The 19,544-nt window shown below is 41.8% G+C and overlaps 1 protein-coding gene across 3 annotated transcripts in view; it reads left to right on the forward strand.

The window, feature by feature from the left end:
- fcho1 (FCH and mu domain containing endocytic adaptor 1) overlaps positions 1-19,544 on the forward strand; it is a 56,955-nt gene that overhangs the window by 9,173 nt on the left and 28,238 nt on the right. For 2 of the 3 annotated variants that reach the window (XM_046391202.1, XM_046391204.1), the window contains exons 2-3: positions 2,611-2,661; positions 19,394-19,485. In XM_046391202.1, coding sequence (XP_046247158.1) covers positions 2,635-2,661; positions 19,394-19,485 — 119 coding nt within the window. In that variant the 5' untranslated portion in view covers positions 2,611-2,634. The remainder of the gene's footprint in view (positions 1-2,610; positions 2,662-19,393; positions 19,486-19,544) is intronic. The other variant, XM_046391205.1, reaches the window with a different exon arrangement.

Consider the following 19,544-nt stretch of genomic DNA (forward strand, 5'->3'; position numbering starts at 1 on the left):
AGAAAACAAGTGGCTTCTGTCTCCCCTCACCATCACAGTGTGTCTGTTTTTATCTATTGTTCTCCCCCGTCCCCTCTTTCTGCTTCTCTGAAAACCATCTGGTGGTTTTGGTCGGTATCACTGTACCCCTGCATGGGTATTTTGCCATGAAAATCTGCCCAGATTGTATTTTTTGGCTTCGAGCTGTCGACCTTTAAAATCTCACTTCACTTCCTGGCTGATTTGGTTCCTCTTTGGTTTGTTTGGTTTAAGGCATATTCTGTAGAACTGAGCAGTGCATTGAATCAAATCATTCAGTGTTGATTGTTTTTCCAAAATGTTGATTTGAAAAAAAATTAAATATTCAAAATGTCTTCTGAAATTACAAAATAGTTCTTAGAAAACATTGTTAAGATATTTTATAAATATCACACTTAAGAAATAAATTGAATTACTGATAAAATAAATAAAATAATAGATTATAAATGATAAATTTAGCCGTTACCGGCCCGTGATTCATTGCTCCAAAAATATCAAGCATCATGTACTTATTACTGAACTTCTGCATTACATCGGACAAATCTTTTTACTCATATAAAGGAAAAACTTCAATCACTCATTGTGCAAAACTTGTATTTATTAATTTGAAAAGCTATCACAGGATATCGATACCAGTCCTCTACGGTAATCGTGAATAATCACCCGGCTGTGCTCTACTATAACATATTTCTGTTTTTCCATATCTTTCTCCCTCCTGTGCTCAACTGACCTGCTCTGCCAAACAGAATGCTGTCTGCAGGGGCCTCCAGTCCCACTGCTGAGCTAATTAACAAGGTGTGAGGTGTGTGTGTGTGTGTGTGTCTGCGGTCTGTGTGTGTGTTATGTGTATTAGTGTGTGTGCACAGTAGGTCTTGCTGTGTGTATTTCTGTGTGGGTTGCTGCTGCCTGATGCCAGGTCACCAAGCCTGAGCTGAGTTGGTGCCAATACCGGGAAAGGGCTGTTGTCAGCACACACACACACACACACACACACTCAGAGAGAGAGAGAGAGAGAGAGAGAGAGAGTCAGCAGAATAACAGATAACAGGAACCCTGTGAGGGTAGCCCTGGGAAAACACGTTCACATTATGGATTCTCTTGCAAAGGGCAGGACCAAATTCCAATGGTTTTGCATGTGGCTGTGTGTGTGTGTGTGTGTGTGTGAGAGAGAGAGAGAGAGTGAGTGTGTGAGAGTGAGTAGAGGGGCAGAAGGTGTACAGTATGTACTATGCTCAGCTGCTGCTACAGTATATTCTTCCAGCCGGCAGCCTCTTAGTCTCATTCATGAAAACACTGCAGCTGTGACAAGTTGTTTTATGATTTTCTTGTCTGGGATCTTTGTGACCGTGCAGGTTACAGTCACACCTTTCATAGCTTAAAAATGATCTAATGAGATGAATCTAATTGAACATCCTGCGTTGAAAAAAAAAAAAAAGTGTCATAAGATGAGATTACTGAAGCCACAAAAACCTCCTCAATCAGACAGTGATTCTCGGTTGTCAGCAGCCGGGAGGAGCAGAACGAGGGGAGATTGTCCACTAGTTAATCAATATCAGATGCCCTTAAATAAAAATGAAAATAGTTACTGCCAAATATGCTCTGGCATCTGTTAATATACGTGTAAAGTACGGTCTGTGTGTGGGAAATGCATGATGTTAACGTGTGTGTGTGAAAGCGAGAAGGGGCGCACAGCTGCAAAAAATGGAAAATTAATATGTATGTTAATATAATAGGTTGATTGTTGTCTTTCCACTCTATGTGCTCAGTTAAACTACTCATATTTACTTAGTGTTTTTAGTCTTTTCATTTAACCCCTGGCAAGAAAGCCAGTATTTCTGAAAATGTCAAACTGGTTCTTTGAAAATTATTTTTCATATCCTTTTTTTCTGTGGTTATTGCTCCGATGTTTCTTGCACACCACTCAAATAGCACATAATCGCCGTCTGTTCCACCGTTATTTAGTAGTTTTCGACCGGCGGATAAACAAAAGCCGCCACTCACTAATATGAGTCGTGCTGCTCAGTCAGCAGGTATGAACAGCGTGGCCTCAGATGTGAGCCGGTCAACAGCAGCTTGTGATCGTGTGACTGCAGCTTTCACATGATATGATCATATCCTCAGTGGCTGCTGCCGTCTTTCCTGCCTCCTTCCCTTTAATGATTTATCTCCTCTCCCCTGTGTTCCCTCACTCTCCTCCCCCATCTCTCCTGTCACTCCTCCTCCTCCCTGCTTCCTTCCTCAGCTCCCTCCATCCTCCCCATTTATCCTTTTGAAGTCGTTTGTTAAGCTCTCCTCTGTTCTCCCTCAACAGTTTCCTTCCTACACTGAAGGTGTCTCTGGAGTTTCTATAAAGTCAGGACTTTCCAGAAAAAGTGTGCAGACGGACTTTCAAACTGCAGTTTATTGAGAGAGAGTGAGCCGTCTCAATGTAAACATTTTACAGACTGTGACAAGTAATCCCAAAAGGCATCATCCAGGTTATTCTTGCAAGCACTTAGACTGTGATGTGGAGGAAATGGAAGTCTGGCAGATTTAATGTCACCTTCTCTCCTAATTTAGCTCTGCTTTTTATTTTCTCCATCCCCTGTACAGGTTGCTGTGAATCTCTGAGCGAAGATGGCCGTCTTTCAGAACAACTTCTGGGTAAGTGTTTTGATAATGCCTCTAAATGAATGAGTCAATATAATGGTGGATATTATGCAAAAGGACACATGTCCATGATAGTTGCATAGATCAGGCTTTTATACCTCGAACTTCAACTGCCACATAATAATTATTCACCTAATGTAACTGAATCTCAGCCTTGAGTCACTCAGCCTTTAATTTATATTCTCAGACAAGCAGGCGAAGCTGAAAGCTGGAAGCAGGAAGCGTTTGCTGTCTTCCTCCTCCACTCACTTGCAGATAATAGAGATCGATTTAGCGGTCAGACCTCAGTTTATTTTCTGCCACTCAGGAAAAAAAAAAATCTCACTCAGATTATGATTGCATGCAGAGATGATGTCACTTTCTGTAGTGTTAATAAATGTAAATTTCTAAGTCCGAAGTTGCAAAAATGTCTTTAATTAGGTTGTGAAATATCTGATCAAAGTAGAAGTAAACAACCCTAAAGATGTGTTCAAACCAGAAATTGACCGCTGAGTCATTTGTTTTCATTTGTGTAATGTGTATGTATGTGTGTGTGTGTGTGTGTGTGTGTGTGTGTGTGTGTGTGTGTGTATGTATGTATGTATGTATGTATGTATGTATGTGTGTGTGTGTGTGTGTGTGTGTGTGTGTGTGTGTGTGTGTGTGCGCAGTGAATGTGGCTGAGGGTGTGAGAGAGTGGCAGAATAATGGTGGTGTGAGAGGAAAAAGGTAGCAGTAAGTATTCAGTGTGGTTGTAAATTTACAGTATAAGTTAGAGTGGCTCACTTAGTTAGCTTCTCAAAACCAGTTGGCTCCAATGCGATCGTATCTCCCTCAGAAAACTTGATCGATTTGAAAATTAATATCTTTTGTGATTATTCATCCGTGTTTCTGCATTGAAAACAGTTATTGTTGTTTCTAGCATGCTTGTTAACCTTCCTCTGTGAATCCCGTGATGACCTTGGGTTATCATTGGTCTCGACCAATTAGAGACTGTGTTAGTGACTTGTCGACCAATCAGAGGCTCTACATTTGTGGTGTCTGTTCGTCCGTGTGAAGTGAAAATTTCGTAAACACAAGAATAACAAAAAAAACCCCAAAAACATAATTTGACAGAAACCTGATTGTGGCACCAGGTGTTTCAGTGTGTCTCTTCAGATGTCCAACACATTTCAGCAGAAGATTGTCCAGTCCATCACCAATGCTAACTGTATCACTTCAAACTACCACAGAGTTGAATCGACGCCCTCTCTAATGCCGTGACAGCAAAAAAGTTGACCCGTGAGAGCCTCACGGGGTTAAGATTTATTATATTGTGTTAGAATGCTTTAGATCTTACAAGTGTACCTAATAAACTTCTAAGTCAGCATAGCAATACTAGTTAATTATGGCATTATTTAGCCTAATCTGTGCAGTAATTAATGGCCTCATTAGCAGCTTTCCACAGATGTGTGAAGCAGAGGAGGAAAATCTCTCTTTAATTCCCCCAACACCACACTCACCACCGAGTGACTTTGTCAGCTGCTACAAGGTCTCTTTCTCTTCCTCATTTTCTGCTCCATCCTCACTTCCTCTTCTCTGCTCCGTCCCAGCACACCTGCTACATCTATTTCAGGTGTGTCCTACTTCTCCTCCTCCTTCTTCTTCTTCTTCTTCCTTGCTTCATCAGACTAAGAAGAGCCCTTAGTAATATTTTAGCAGCTGAACTAAAATGAGGCAAATTCAGGTGTGGAAATGTGATTGAGGAAGGACAAAGAAACCCTGTAGGTATTTTTTTCCCCTTATTGATCCTGTATCCAGCTGTTTGTACCTGACACACAGTGGTTTCATGTAGATTGACTGTCCATCTGTGAAGGTCACATCAAGTGATCTCCCAGGTCTGCATTTGTTGGTCCGCTTTGTGTTCCTATAATCCAGAAATGAAACTCATTAAAATATGCGAAGGTGGTTATAACTAAAGACCAAAATATTAAACAAGACAGTCATGCTCCAAACTCTCGGTCTGTGGATATGCATGAATAATATTCTGAGCTTAGTAATTGTTAGTGTATTTGCACAGTCATGCACTAACTTCTTTGTTTGTTTTTCTTTTTTTTGCCTGTTTATTTATGATCTGTGGATATTGCAGTCTTTGTGCTGTGGGCAAAGTAGCTGACTAGCAGGTGAGAAAATGAAAGCGAACTGGTAGGGAAGGAAGCAAGCAAGCAGTCAGGCAGACACGACAGACGGGTCATGCAGCATTTGATCATTTGGTGATCATGGGTGTACCCGGCCTCCCCTTCCCCACTGTCAGCTGGGATAGGCTCCAGCACCCCGCCCACGACCCTGCACGGCTAAGCGGTATAGGAAATAGATGGATGGAAGCTGATGCTCCTGTGTTATTTGCGTGCCTGCGTGTTGTGTTTACATAGTCATAGCTGTGTTTCCCATCCAGCCTGCTTTCAGACACCAAGAGCTGTGTAGTACAAATCAGCCCTTCAGTTAATTAGACAGCACAGCCGCTTGGGAACAAGTCACACACACAGAGCTTCGTCTTGTTTGGCTCGAGAACATTCACAGCCACTCACAAAGCCTCCTCATAGCACGCTGTCCTCTCCCATTAACTATATAAGAGCTGCGCTCAGGGCCCACAGGGGGGAGACCATCAGCTATAATTAAGTACACCCTTAGTAAATTGAGGGGCCATTAATTCTTAGGAATAGAATTTAAGGGTTGCTGCTGCTCAGCTATTCTTGGAATTTAGATTGTTTGATTGTCAGAAAGTTTTTATGCAGCACAATCAAATTTCTTCATGAGTTATGAGTTGTTTTCGTGGTGTGTGATAAAGGAGTTTTTCAGCAGGCTGTCATACTTCCTGATTCTCGTCAGGAATGGATTACCAACTCAAAAAGCAGGCAGACTCTTAAAGGCTCCAAAGGCCCCAAGTTTACTTTGTGGTAATTAGTTTGCTATAATTTGATTTCCTGGACATATGAGAGTAGGAGCGGCCAAAGCACAGTATTAACTGACGTAATAAGGGCTGTACGGCTGTTAGCCTGATTTCATACCTCTGAATCACCACCCACATCTTTGTTCAGATGAGCCCCGTGTTGTGCCCATTGATGGCTGTTTCCTACGGTTGGAGAAACCGTCTTCTTATCAGGGTGACGAGTTACATCTAAGACAAAAGTAGTATATTCATGAGACCCACAGATCAAATTTGTCCTTGGGGCTCCCCAGCAGGTTAATCTGACCCTGTGCTGTTTGGTCTTTTTTTTTTTCCCCCCAGTAACTTAAATTATGAGTGCTGCAAGATCTCATCATTCTTAAACATTTTTGCTAACAGGAAATGCCTTCAGATGTCAAACTGCAACTTTAGCTTTTTTTTTTTTTTTTTACAACTGTGAGTAGCTAATTTCTGTATCGCAGTGCGAAACAAAATAAACTTGACCGACAACAACAGTGGCACAATCAGAAATGAAAGTATTTTGTTTTTGTTTTGTTTTGGGTTTTTTTGGCGGCACTCTGACAATTTTGACTGTACTGTTTTTAATCACTTTTCCAGTGCGGACACACAACATGTTAGCATGGAACTGGGATGCCGTGATCGTGACGCTTACTCTTCCACATGAACTCAGATTTGTTTAAAGGATCACGTTGCTTTAAATAATCGAACAAAGGATTTAACTCGATTCCCTTTCAGTTGAGACGCCCCTGGACTCCTTCGCCGCGAATAGTAGCTTAATTCTAGTGGGATTTTAGCTGGTGGAAATTAACGCCACATAGCTGAAAATGTTCGGATTCAGGATAAGGCGACCTGTAGAAGGGTTTTTAATAATAATCCCATATCTTCTCTCAGTACAGGCTGTGTGTTCCCGCTCTCTCTCTGCAGTGGTGAATAGACTATGAAGAGTTGTTATGAGTCTTCCTGCTATCCAAGGGGATTTAAATGAACTATTTCAAAGACCCACAATAAAGATCAGCAAGCTGTTCTGCTGTGAGGCTGTGCAGCGTGCAGTATTATCTCTCTCTACTCAGAAACAACTTCTTTGCCCGCAGATACAAGAGTACAAGAGTGCACAAAAACACACACAAACAACGCCCTGTGGGTTTTTATTATTGCCTGCCTCTCAGTTTAATGATGCCAGCGTTGTTACCCCCCCAATCACTTTGAGTGATGCTGTTTTCTCTCGGGGTGAAGTGCCGTAAACGCACAGTGTGAAACTTCTTTTTTTCTGCTTGTCTCTTGCCTCTCACTTCGTCCCTCCTCCTCCCCCACCTCCTCCGTTCCCTTCTTCCGCCCTTTTTTGTTCTCTCTCGGTCGTTCCTTGTGGATTTGTTCTGTGCCAGGCGAGATTACGAGCCAAGATGGATCGATGTGAAAGTCACTACATTTGTGTTCATGTTCTGGTGTGAGAAGAAGAACAAAGAAGGGAGTGTAACAAGGGGAATAGGATGCATTCAGCGTCAGGTGATTTTGCTACATGTGATTAGTTGGCTTGATTTTAAGAATTAAATTCAGTGCATCACTGGGTTCCAGGAAATTCTTGACAATCTTGATAATATCATTCTAAGTACCACAGCTTTAAAATTTCACAAATTATCCATGTGGAGTATTCCTCCTCTGAAAACACAGCAGCCAAAATAAAACACTTTGACTGCCAGAAGTGAATTTTGGAGACGCAGCTGATGCAGCAGATGCGTCCAGAGCCACATGTGATGACAGTGTGTTGCTACCTGCTCCTGATGTTATTGACACCTCTCTGCTGTGGGACTGTTGTTCTGCTCAACCTGCCCAGTCAGCAGAAAAAGTTTCTTTGAGTCAGCTTATCTCACCGCGGTGCTGACAGACGGGTCAGTCGGCCGGCGGGATGGCTCGGTGATAAACTGCGACCACACTGTGTGGTTTACAGCAGTGGATCATGTGCAGTCTGTGTTTGAGTGATCCATTTGCAGCAGTCTAAATTGATGTCACATATAAAGTAAATTTCATTTCACTTTTTCCATTTTTTTTGTCCCTATGGAAACTTGTTCACTGATAAAAACATCAGAATAAAATAAAAGAATAAAAAAGTTTTTAGGTATTTAGGGAGATGCCTGACAGAAAATACAGTTGAAATGAAATGTGTCCAAAACCAGCAGTGAAAATAAAAAGTGGTGCAAATTTCAAAACTAGATATTTTTAGTTTTTATATTGCACAACTGCAGAATTTCTGTTCGTTCTCAATGCTTTAATATACAAACTGTCTTGTTAAATATGTTATTAATTATAAACACCTAAATTATATTCTATAGAAGTAATTTTTATTCAGTTAAAATGTGTTGTTTTAAGTAGCAAATTGTTCTCTGTTTCTGCAGGCAATGAGAAGCTTAAGAGAACTAATCTGAAGAAGCTAAATGCAAAACACGACATTTTTTGCTCCCATAAATGTTTTTATCTTGTGCAGAAATTCAAATGTCTGATGTTCAGTCAGATTTGAAGTCATTTAAACAAATTGGAGGCAGTGTGAACAGTCCAGAGAAGCACAATTCCAGCTTTTGCTGCCTTGTCTTTTCTCTTTTGTTCTGGTCAGTTCTGCTCCGTTCTGCTCGGTACTGTAGTTTCAAATGACTGACGGGCTGTATTACAGAGCAGGAATGTGCTCAGAGACTGGATCCTGTCTCAGACACACTGTAAAGGCAGATCTGACAAATGGCCAGAACTAAAGGCACCACTCTAGACACATGCCAGAGAAAGGAGTACTGTATGATAAGGCCCGTGCCAAGCTGAGCAACACTTCACTTTCCTGGCCACACATATGTTGAAACTGGAAGAAAATAAACTAATTAGAAAACAGAGGTCTAGAAAAGGCAGCTTTTTTCATTAGGAATGCTTGAGGGTGTGGATCACATTGTAGGGTGCATCATTAGGATACAGCAGTGACAAAACATTGTCTCATCATCATCATGAATGATTTGAAACACAACAGAAAACGCTGGTTAAATCAGTGAGCATTACCAGCGTCTGTGCTCCAGTCAGCTTATTTCCTGCTGCACGTACTGTCCTTAAGGATCAAATTAATGAACAGGTCGCACCGGTTTTCTGGACTATTCTACCTTTATTTTCTTAGGATGACTAAGAAGAGACATGCAACCTGTTAGCTCATTTTGATCTCCTCTCTCAGTGTGTTCTTTTTGTACTCTCAGCACCACTTGTTGCATTTGTCTTGTTTAATTTCTACATGGCTTTTTGTGCCTCAAATTTTTCAAAAAACTGATACTGGTGGGTATTTTCAGAGAAATGGGATGTTTCTAAATCATATTTTTCTGGTCTGAAAACTGGAAGCAAAGACTGCACACAGATCAGTGAGTCCTGTGTTCATCCAGTCAGGTGCAGGAGGGGTTCATGTTGATGCCTGATTGAAACAGACAGCCGTCAATTGTCTGTTATGCAATCTATTTGAAAGCCAATCTGGTTTTGGTGTCACGGCTGTCACGGTTTTAGCCTAGAACCAGCAGTGCTCACTGAGAACCTGTTTTGGTAGATAAAATGTTTGTTTTGTTTATGAGGAGCCTCCAGCGGAGAGGAGCCTCATTTCCCTCTAGTCCTTCACTCCTGACGTTTTGTGGATGACAGCACATTTAAGGCACACATGCACAAGATCTTTTATTAACTGTAGCCATGCAGCTGTGAAGCGGGCCCTGCATGCAGAGTTTAGTTGAACCCAGGTTTTCCCGCTGCCTGCAATTTGATTCATGCAAGCCAGAGGGGAAGATGAGTCTGGAAATGCATAGAACACACAGGTTTCACACAGACACAACGGCGCACACACACATGCATGCAAGTGATTAAGGTTGAAAACTGTGTCAGTTGCCTCACGGTTATGTTCAACAAAAAATAACTTTTGACCAGTTATCTAAAATACTGTGTGCCAAACATACAGTAGCAGCATAAAGTGTTAGGAATGATTTACGGTTCTCGTTCTGTTCTACACGTCCATATAGTGAAGCTTTAAAAACCTTTTGCGTCATTGGCAGAATGTCCTCGCCTCACCTGAGACGCATCATTCTTACCTTTACTTTATTTATTTATTTATTTAGCAATAAAGACAAGTCAGAGTTGGCGCCTTGTTGGCCTTTCTTTCAAACTGTTTGTCGGAAACGTTCTTTCATCAAACTACATCTGAACGTATAGGTGTATTTTAGAAAGATATCTAACTGTAAAGCAAGGAATGTATGTCTGACTGTCTGTCTGTCTGTCTGTTTGTATGTCCCCTGAATATCTTGAGAAATGTTTGCCCCATCTGGTTTATATTTAGCAGCTGTATTGCCGATGACTGAATGATGGGCAGTGTCGAATTTTATGCAGTTTGGACATGTGACACTTTGAAAAAATATCCAGTTATGAAGTTCAGGATTGGTTCATCTAGAATTTCAAAACTGGATATTTTTTCAATGGTCAATCTTTAGTGCAGATTTTTTCAATCTACACTGAAGGTACAGTTTTCTAAATCAATTAAGCAAAATGTTTAGTTAGTTAGAATAGCAGTTAATGAATAAATATGCAAGTCTCTAATGCCTAATCCGTTGAACAGTGCTGAAAGAGTCGACCCTTGTCTGAACTTGTGCATTGAAATTTGTTTTGCTTTGACAAAGGAAGATCAGCACACCTGTTTTTAAAGCTCATAAAGTTTAATGGCCCTGAACACCGTCATGATGAACAGTTTGAGGACGGGAGGGAACCGGGGATCCTTGACACTCCACACAGCAATGCTGGCATCTGATTTACTGAGATAAGATGATAATTTCCCTGCTGCTTGCCATCCCCCTTAACAAATTTCAGCAGATCCCCCGCAGCTCTCAGTGGTCTTCAAATGTCTCAGTCTTCATGAGAAAGTTGTAGAGACTTTACACCTCCCCGTACACCCCCTCCTTTCCTCTCTTCTGCTCTGCCATCATCCCCCTCATTGTCATGCTAACGGACGCCGTCGCGCGTGACCAAAACGGTCAACTTAATTGATGAAAAAGAGATCGCCAAGAGGGGAGAGAAGAGGGGGTTTGCATATATCAGACATGAAGGATTTTCATTCACTGAAGGCTTAAGGAATACATTATGGTGCTCGGAGACACTTGAAGAAGGCTGTCGGCGGGTTTGCAGCTCTCACGTAATGTGTTATTAGTTTTCTCATCATGACTCGACATCTGCAGGTGCCAGATACGCCACTGCTTGATCAATCAGGAACCTGCACAAGTGTGGTTCTGTCATCAAGTGAAGAGTGAGGAAAGACTTGTCGCTGTGGTCGCTCTCTGATGATGCACATTTTATTTTGTTCTACCTGCCAGTCTGAGGTGTGTGCTCCCATACAATGAAACATTCATGTAATATGATTTGACTGTTGCTTCTCCATCAGCTCTTGTGGCAATATGTTTACTTTTATGTGAGCTGTGAAACACAAAATTTATTTGTTGTTTGTCACCACTGAACACATCAATCTTACCAGGTCAAAAATATGCAATTTTGTTTTTCTTTAAAAACGAATATAAATGTTGTGCACTGACTGTCACTTTCGGGAAACAAATACTAAAATTGGAGTGAATAATGTATGCTGTGTTGGTGACTAAACTCAACATTTGGTGCTGTAGAAATTTATTTACAGCAGCAGGATGTTGTATGTGGGACTAAAAATACATCAAAGTGCCTGTGTTCAAAGCAACGAAGAGAGGTGCAGCCTTCTTGTTTACTGGGATTCTTTGTTATTAGCATCAATTCATGGTTAGTTTTAGTTTTGTTCTTGGAGATCACCAGACTTACTCCTTAGGAATTTTTCTGCTTTGAGATTTGGTGCATTGTGTCCTTAAAAGTGTCCAGAGCTATAAGAGCTTTTTTTTTCTTTTTTAGAATTACATTACATTACATTACTTTAACTTCATGCCTTGCTTTTATAATTTTTCCCGACAATACAGGAGCAGTTTGTTTTCTGTCTCCACCAGAATGCAAAATTCCCCCTCATCAAGTGTTAGTTGCATTTATTTTTAGGGAGGAAATGGATGAAAGTTGTGCGAGCAGCGAATGTTGTAGTTCTCTGCCAACACTTCCAGTACTTGATTAATGAGTGGAAACATGGGAGACGATGCCTGTGGCTTTTGCTCTACCTCTGCGACGTGCTTTCTTCCATCCAATGTGAAAGCCATGAGACCACAGAAGAAGACTTGACTGTGGTCAGAGAAGAAGAGGGCATGTCCTGGAAGTGTGTTGTTATTTAGGACCGGGTTGTCTCTGTCGTGACGACAGTTAGAAGCTGCTTTATGTTACATTTTGTTGATGGAGCCTTCAGTTTTCAAAGTCATCGGTAAATATTAGAGCTGTTGCAAAAGTAAATATAACATGCTAAACGGGTAAAATGCTGCTGCGGTAAAGTATCCGTCCATTGCCGAGAGCTTCGAGTGCTCATATTTGCTCTTTCAAATATTCAACAAGCTTCTAATGACTGCCATCACTGTCAAAGTCTGTTGAGCCCCATAATCATCAGTGGTTTATGGACAAATGGACAAGCTCTGTTTGCATACAGCTGACATACTAGCCCGATAGCAGTGGTGGGCAGGTGCTTAGCTGCTTGTGTGTGTGTGTGTGTACTGACTGGCAGCTCACCTTTCTGTGACAGGAGTAGAGTTTCAACAAAAGCTGTCTGAAAAAAGCCGCTGTCAATGAACAACACTATCCCACCTGCAGTACGCACATCCATCTCTTTAATAAAAAGCCAAGGTGAAAGCATTCGGCTGTTTTGGGATGATACAAGCCCCGTCTTTTTGGTCAGTGTTAGCCCGATTCTTTAATTGGAAGCCCAAGAACAAACCAGAGAGATCTTCAGTTCACAGAAGTAGAATTTATTTAGGTGACGGGTTGAGTATGTCAGCGCTGGGCTCGGAGTGACAGAGCTCTCGTAGGATCTCAGTCAGAAGGAGCCCGGATATTCGGTTGTATTTTACATTTATCTTCTTGGGCTGGGTCTGCCTAGTACAGAGGTTGGACTTACTCGTAACCGAGGGTCATTGGCCAGTTATCTCTGAGGTGAACGGGCCAATCACCGTTCACGTGCACTTCCTGAAATGTGATATCAAACATGTGTGGATATTGTTATTGAAGCATGCATCTACTGTAACAGACCTAGAAAGATTAGAGAGGATCTTGTGGGTACGTCCAAGGACACACAGGAGGTTATGTGAGTTCAATAAGAAAATACAAGTCTAAGTAGAAAAATAACAAATCTAAAGTGTACACCTGGTTGTATCATTGGAGGCCTGTTGAGGTAGCTGTTGCACAGAGTTGAGATACAGTACAGAAATAACGCTGCCACCTGTATTTGATTAACATAATAAAATTATGTCAAAAGGGGAGCTTCACTGTAGGTAGGTACCCCTCTTTTTGATATAATTCTATTACATCAACACAAATAAAATCTCATAATCGTATAGTGGATATGTAAGCGTGTCTTCATTGCGTTGTGCATCCTATATGTATGCCAGTGTGTGGAAGCTGTTTGCCTTGCAGTTACTGGCAGCAAGCAGTTCTTCATTGCACAGGTGTGTGGAAATGGTAAACACAACAATGTTGATTAAATGAAACAATCATAATGTCAAAAGCATGAGCTAAACATTTCATATCAGGAGTGGCCATCATGGTACTGGGAACAGAACCTCTTTCCCGGGAGAGAAACCTGTCAGTCTCACGCCTCTACGTGTGTGTGATGCTATATGAGAGTATGTGATAACTCTTAGCGAAATCAGTGTATCTACAGGGATTCAGGAATACAAACAGCAGTCTTCATCTTCGTCAGCATCCTTGTAAGCTTCAGTCTCCTCCTCCTCCAGGCTCAGAGAAGGAGACCAGTGGAAAGGTTTCACCTGCATGTTGAACCAATACAGTTACAGTGCTACAGAATACTACAGTCTAGTCTCCATAGTGGAGTCTTTTCGGAGGGTCTCGTCAGTTGAGAGCCCTTTATCATCCGTTGTGGCTCCTTTTTCTTTCCACACCTGTTTTTCTGACGGGGCAGCTGCTTCTTGCAGCTCTTTGATGTTCTATACACATAGGTCCTGTATAGGTACTGTATAGACGGAGTCAGTGTGTAGTCACAGTTTGGTCTTTTGCTAATTTACATGCTTCAGTAATAGCCACCAACTCTGCCATTTGTGCTGACGCATGTTGAGGTATTATGTGGGCTTGTCTTGTCTCAAGGCCAGTGGATGTTTCTTCTACCACAGTATATAACGTTACTAGTGCACCAGTTGGTGAGTGATGACTATGTCCGTCACAACAGAGAGTCATTTGAGCGTCGGAGGGATCACCGGTTCGATTCGCCCACTGGACGGGTAGGAAAAATTAGGGGTAGGGTGTGGTGGAGTGGTTAATGTGAAAAATGCTCCCCCCTTCCGTTAGCTGGCTGATGTGCCCTTGAGCAAGGCACTTAACCCCCAGTGTGCTCCCTGGGCGTCTGACAGTGGCAGCCCACTGCTCCTGTGTGTTACACTGCATGTAGTTTGCTGGGTGTTGCATGTATGTTCAACTAAGGATGGGTTAAATGCAAAACACAAATTAAGTGTGTGTATGTAAAAATGTATATATACTGCCAATGAAGCGATTCTTCTTCTTCAGTTGGTTCTTGTTGTAGTGTGGCTGCATTTCTTTGTTAGTTTCTGCTGCACAGTCATGGTCTTGTTTAGTGTCCATCTGTGTGGCCATGTTGGCACCTGCACTGGTAAAATGAATGTGGGAGTTGTTCAGTCAGGCACCACATCTGGTTGAGGAGTCGCCTTATCTGTTTGTTCTGGTCGCTGTGTCTCTGGGGGAGTCAAGGTCTTAACTGGCATTTGATGTATCGGTTGTGCAGAGGACAGTAATTGGATGGAGGACTTCACCTCTCCCAGAAAACATTGACAGTCTGCCAAAAACCTTTCTGCCTTTTTCACTGCCTTTCCTGCCCTCCCTTTTTGCACTCTACCTGCCTCTTTTAACTCTGCTGTGGCCTGTTCTAAACTTCCTGTGGCCTGCTTCATAAACATGTTGAAATCGCTCAGTTTTGGTGGAGCGTTTTCATCACCTAACGTGGCATTGTCGTTGGTGTCCTTGTTAAAATTTAGAAGACAACCCGAGGGGTTATTCATTTGCAGTATGAATTTTATGTTACGTTTTACTTTTATGTTTCCACATTCAGATAACTAGGATGTTATGTTTATGTTTATGTGTTTTAGACTTTACATGTGACCATTCAGTTAAATAAACAGTAAAAAAGCAGGTACTTATAGACAGAAATTTACTATAGTTTTAGTGATCAGAGGATAGTCTTGATCAGACAGTTTTGGTTTAGCTTGTCCAGTGTGCAGAAATTTCAGATAAGAAAAAGGTTTTCTGCTTACCTTTTGTTAGAGGCCTCTGGAATTGTCTGACAAATGGTCTCCTCCAGTCGACTCTGGCGGTCCTCAATTGGACGTGGTCTCAGAGCCAACCAATCCGGGTCACGGTACCAACTTTGTTAGCCTGATTCTTTAATTGGAGGACACACAGTAGGTTATATGAGTTCAGTAAGAAAATGCAAATCTAAGTAGAAAAATACAAATCTACAGAGTACACAGTAAAGGCCAATTATAACATCAGGAAGGGAAGAAAACTGGTTTGAACATCTTAAAGGAGTGTCGGACTGTTTGCCCCAACAAGGCAGAAACGTGTGCTTATTTTCAAAATTATTTTAGGTGGCAGTTGTTAGAAATGTCGCACCACAGTAGCTGTAGTCTGTGTTGCACTATTAACTGTATGTTATGTGCAGTGCTCTCCTCCCGTTGCACATTTGTTTTTAACTAATGAAGTTTTTCATATGCAGTGAGATCGGATTTCTGCCACCACTTGTGATGCTCACATCCTTGAAAAATAACATTTGCAAAAATCGGCATCTCCATAATCCACAGTTTAATAGTTTTCATTAAAAATTTACCATGTTTTTTTTTTGTGTGTGTGTGTGTGTGTGTGTGTGTGTGTGTTTTGGGTGAAGTGACCTTTTGAAGATGCAAATTTACCCCAACTGTTTTATTATCTGCTGTTTTTTTTTTTTATTCTGGAAAAAATGACGCAGAAAGCCAGCTGTGTGCACATCCTGTCCTCTGTTTAGACAGATGAAGGATGAAAAATTGAGAGGAAATGGATCTGCTCAAGGCAGCAACTAATGAATATTTTCATTATTAATGATTTCATCCATATAGTCTGTCTTGCTGTCACATGAGCAAAGATGAGATACAAATGCTCCCAAATGACAAACTGGACCCAAAATGCCTTTGAGTGGAAAAAAATAACTTAAATGATCAGTTATTTAAATCTTATTGTGTATAAGTCAACTTTCTGGACACTGGATTAAAGCTCCTAAAAACTTATTGAACTGACTGTTTTGACCAAGTTTTGGGAGCTCTAAACCAGTAGATCCATCCATCCATCCATTTTCTATACCGCTTATCCGTCAGGGTCGCGGGGGAGCTGGAGCCTGTCCCAGCTGACTACGGGCGAGAGGCGGGGTACACCCTGGACTGGTCGCCAGTCAATCGCAGGGCCAACACACAAAGACAGACAACCACACACTCTCACACTCACACCTAGGGGCAATTTAGAGTAGCCAATTAACCTAATGTGCATGTTTTTGGTATTGTGGGAGGAAGCCGGAGTACCCGGAGAAAACCCACACAGGCACAGGGAGAACATGCAAACTCCACACAGAAGGGCCCAGACCGGGATTCGAACCTGGAACCCTCTTGCTATGAGGCGACAGTGCTAACCACTGCACCACCGTGCCGCCCTAAACCAGTAGATGCCCTCCTTTTTTGTTTTTTCTTCTTTCCTGGAGTCATGCTTCGTTGTCCGAGCTGATGGTGTTGGGCTCTCGGGTTGTCAGCCCGTCTGAGATGTCTCACAATGCAGCCGTTTCTCATCCTGACCGCTGGGAGTCTGGAGCCTAGTACATATGAATGTGTCTCAGCTGTGTGTGTGTGTGTGTGTGTGTGTGTGTGTGTTTGAGGACATCTATTAATCATATCATAGGGACAAGTCCCCATAATGTAGATCAGCAGATTTTTAGAAAAAGACTTGGTTTATTGATAGGGTAAGAATCAAGGTTAGGCATGTTATAATGTTATAGTCTGCATGAGATGAATAAATCTAAGTAATGAAGAAACATGAGTGTGTGTGTGTGTGTGTCCTTGACATTCCAGCCATTCCCCTGGTACCTGGGAACTGGTCTGTTCTCCTCCGTCATGGTATTTTTAGGTCCTTAAGAAGCAGCTGTCGATGTTTCTGTCTGCTGAGACTCACGTCTGTTGGCTGAAAAATGTGGCGAGGTTGAAGAAATGACAGCCTGTTTGCAATGATGGCGCCTCAGTCAGGCTCTTTTTTCGGATTAGGAAGACTTGAGCACACGGGTGCAGGTGTAGGTAATCACGATGGGTTAAATCTGCTTAGCTGCAAGGGAGACAATATTTTCCTCATAACAACAACGCAGCTGAGTCATGTTTGTCTTGATGTTTTCAGGCTTGACAGATGAACAACAAATAGCAAAGAAATTTCCAGTGGTGTTCAGCCGCGGTTCAAAGCCCCGTGCGTGCTGAGTCTAAAGTTTATCGCGGACGATTTTTAAACTAAAAGCAGCAGCTTGCAGGCAACATTTAGAAGGACATGATTTACACTTAGAGGTTACCAAGCATGAACTTTGACCCCAACTAAACATGACAGCTTAACCGAATAACGAAAAGCTTTTCAAAATAAATAAAATTGCTTAAGGGAGCTGTTCTTTCTACTGTCAGCACACAAATCAACAGTATGTTTATCTAAACAAAGCGGATGTTTTATTGTTTGTACTCTTCTCTCATAGCCAAACTCTTAGTTGTGCGCACTGTAGTTGAAAAATCTAAAGTTATTAGCAGTGAGTCGGTGGTGCGCGCGACTTCAGTGTTTTAGGGTGTCAAATAAAACAACACAGCGCAACAGAATAAAACCAAACAAAAGCAAGGCATGTTGCAAGGAGGAGAGCTCGTGTCCAAGTGAGCGTAGAAAGCCTTGGGGATGTTGAATCTTCCATGCATTATGCATGGACTGTCCAGGTGCATCCAGGGGCACTCATTTATCCTCTACCCGCCAGGACCTAACAGGGACGCGAGAGACGTGTGGCAGAGCATAAAATCAAAACTAAATAAAAACTGCTACCTAACTTTAATTTGATGCTTTGTCTTTCATTACGAGCACTTGCTGAATTAAAAAAAAATAATTTTTTTGAATCATAAGCTGGTGATGATGAACTCGTGCTGATGCCTGACTTTAGCTCAATGTCAGTATATTGTTGTGCGTCGTGTGGCAGTGAGTGAAGTGGAAAAGTGTAGCTGGACTGAGCCAAATAGCCTGTAAAGTTAATTAATTCTCCTGCAGCTTTATTTGTCAAGTCACATCATTTTGGCCTAGTGGTGCATTTTCCCAGTGTTGGTATCAATCAACCGCCTTTTGTCGTGTTGACTCAGAGCCGAGGCTCAAGGCCACAGGCATTAAATTCTAAGCTTTAGCTGTGTCTGATTGTCCAGAACAAAACAAGTCCAGTCGAATCATCAGCAGGAGACAGGATTCTGAGCAGCAAAGACCTTAATGTCGAGAAAACAGCAGAGCAGTTCACAATGGCTCAATAAAATGGCTGGAGGCTTCACCTTATGTACCTTAGGGTCTGGACTTTTCCACGCCTATTGTCCATCCCTTTGCCATCTTTGTTTTTACACCATTAAGTCATCTTCTTGCCCTGGTTCAGTTGGGGACTTTCCACAGGCTTCATTTTGATTTATCTTGCACCTGCTTGTCTATTCCTTGGCTGTTTCAGGGATTTTTCCACTTTATTTATTTATTTTTTAATTGCTTCTTGAGCACAGTTTACACCAATATTTCTCTCCCCCTGGCCAGCTTCCAGTTTTAACCTAAGCTACTGCTGGCCTCAAACGCCATTATTTCCAGGCCTCATTTCCAGGCCTCTTTGTATAATATTTTTTTAAAATAATTGTTTTATGCAAGATTACAATAATATGTTCTTTTCAGCCTTACAGTGGTTGTAATGAGATTACATAGACAGTGTTTTACTACCATAGGCAGTGTTTTACTATCATAAACAGTTCACAACTACACAGTTTTTACCTTCCATAGCTTACATGCCTTTAAACCGTTGTACCTTTTTAACACAGCTGCATCTTGCTTTTCTTTCAGTTGTAATCAGAACATAACATCACTACTTCATGCTATCATATGGCATTGCATACTACAACTTTAGCTCATCACAAGTTACTTAGAAATTATACCACTAGAGGATTGATTAAAACAGAAAAAAACGTTCCAATAGTTTCAATTCTGATCAGCTGACAGACAGATATTTGTATAGCTGTTTCTCTCACAGAAAGACAGTGAGGCAGTATGCACTGGGCCTTTACACACAGCTTTGAGGTTTAGTAATGGTGTCAGTGTTCAGTTTAAATGTCAGAATCCAAAGCTGGTTTCATCCACAGCGCCATCAGCTTATGTTGATTGAACCGTATGTGACCGACTGTGAAATGTTTCCTGGTAGGGCGATGATAACGTAACATGTCTTAAATTCAAAACAAATGTGATCCCGCTGCACTGAAGCACCGACTGACATCACGCTCTTTAACTTTCTGATGTTGGTTTGCTGTGCCTGGTTTTGGTGCTAACAGACCCTGTGTGTGTGTGTGTGTTGTATTTGTACGTTGGCAGGGGGAGAAGAATGCCGGCTTTGATGTGCTCTACCACAACATGAAGCATGGCCAGCTGGCAACCAAGGAGCTGGCTGAGTTTGTCCGTGAGAGGTAAGATTTGAGTGTATTTCTGAATCTGTGTGGGAGGTGACGCTCATGATTGGGGTGGG

This window comes from Scatophagus argus, chromosome 6 (genome assembly GCF_020382885.2).
Source record: "Scatophagus argus isolate fScaArg1 chromosome 6, fScaArg1.pri, whole genome shotgun sequence".
NCBI lineage: Eukaryota > Metazoa > Chordata > Actinopteri > Scatophagidae > Scatophagus > Scatophagus argus.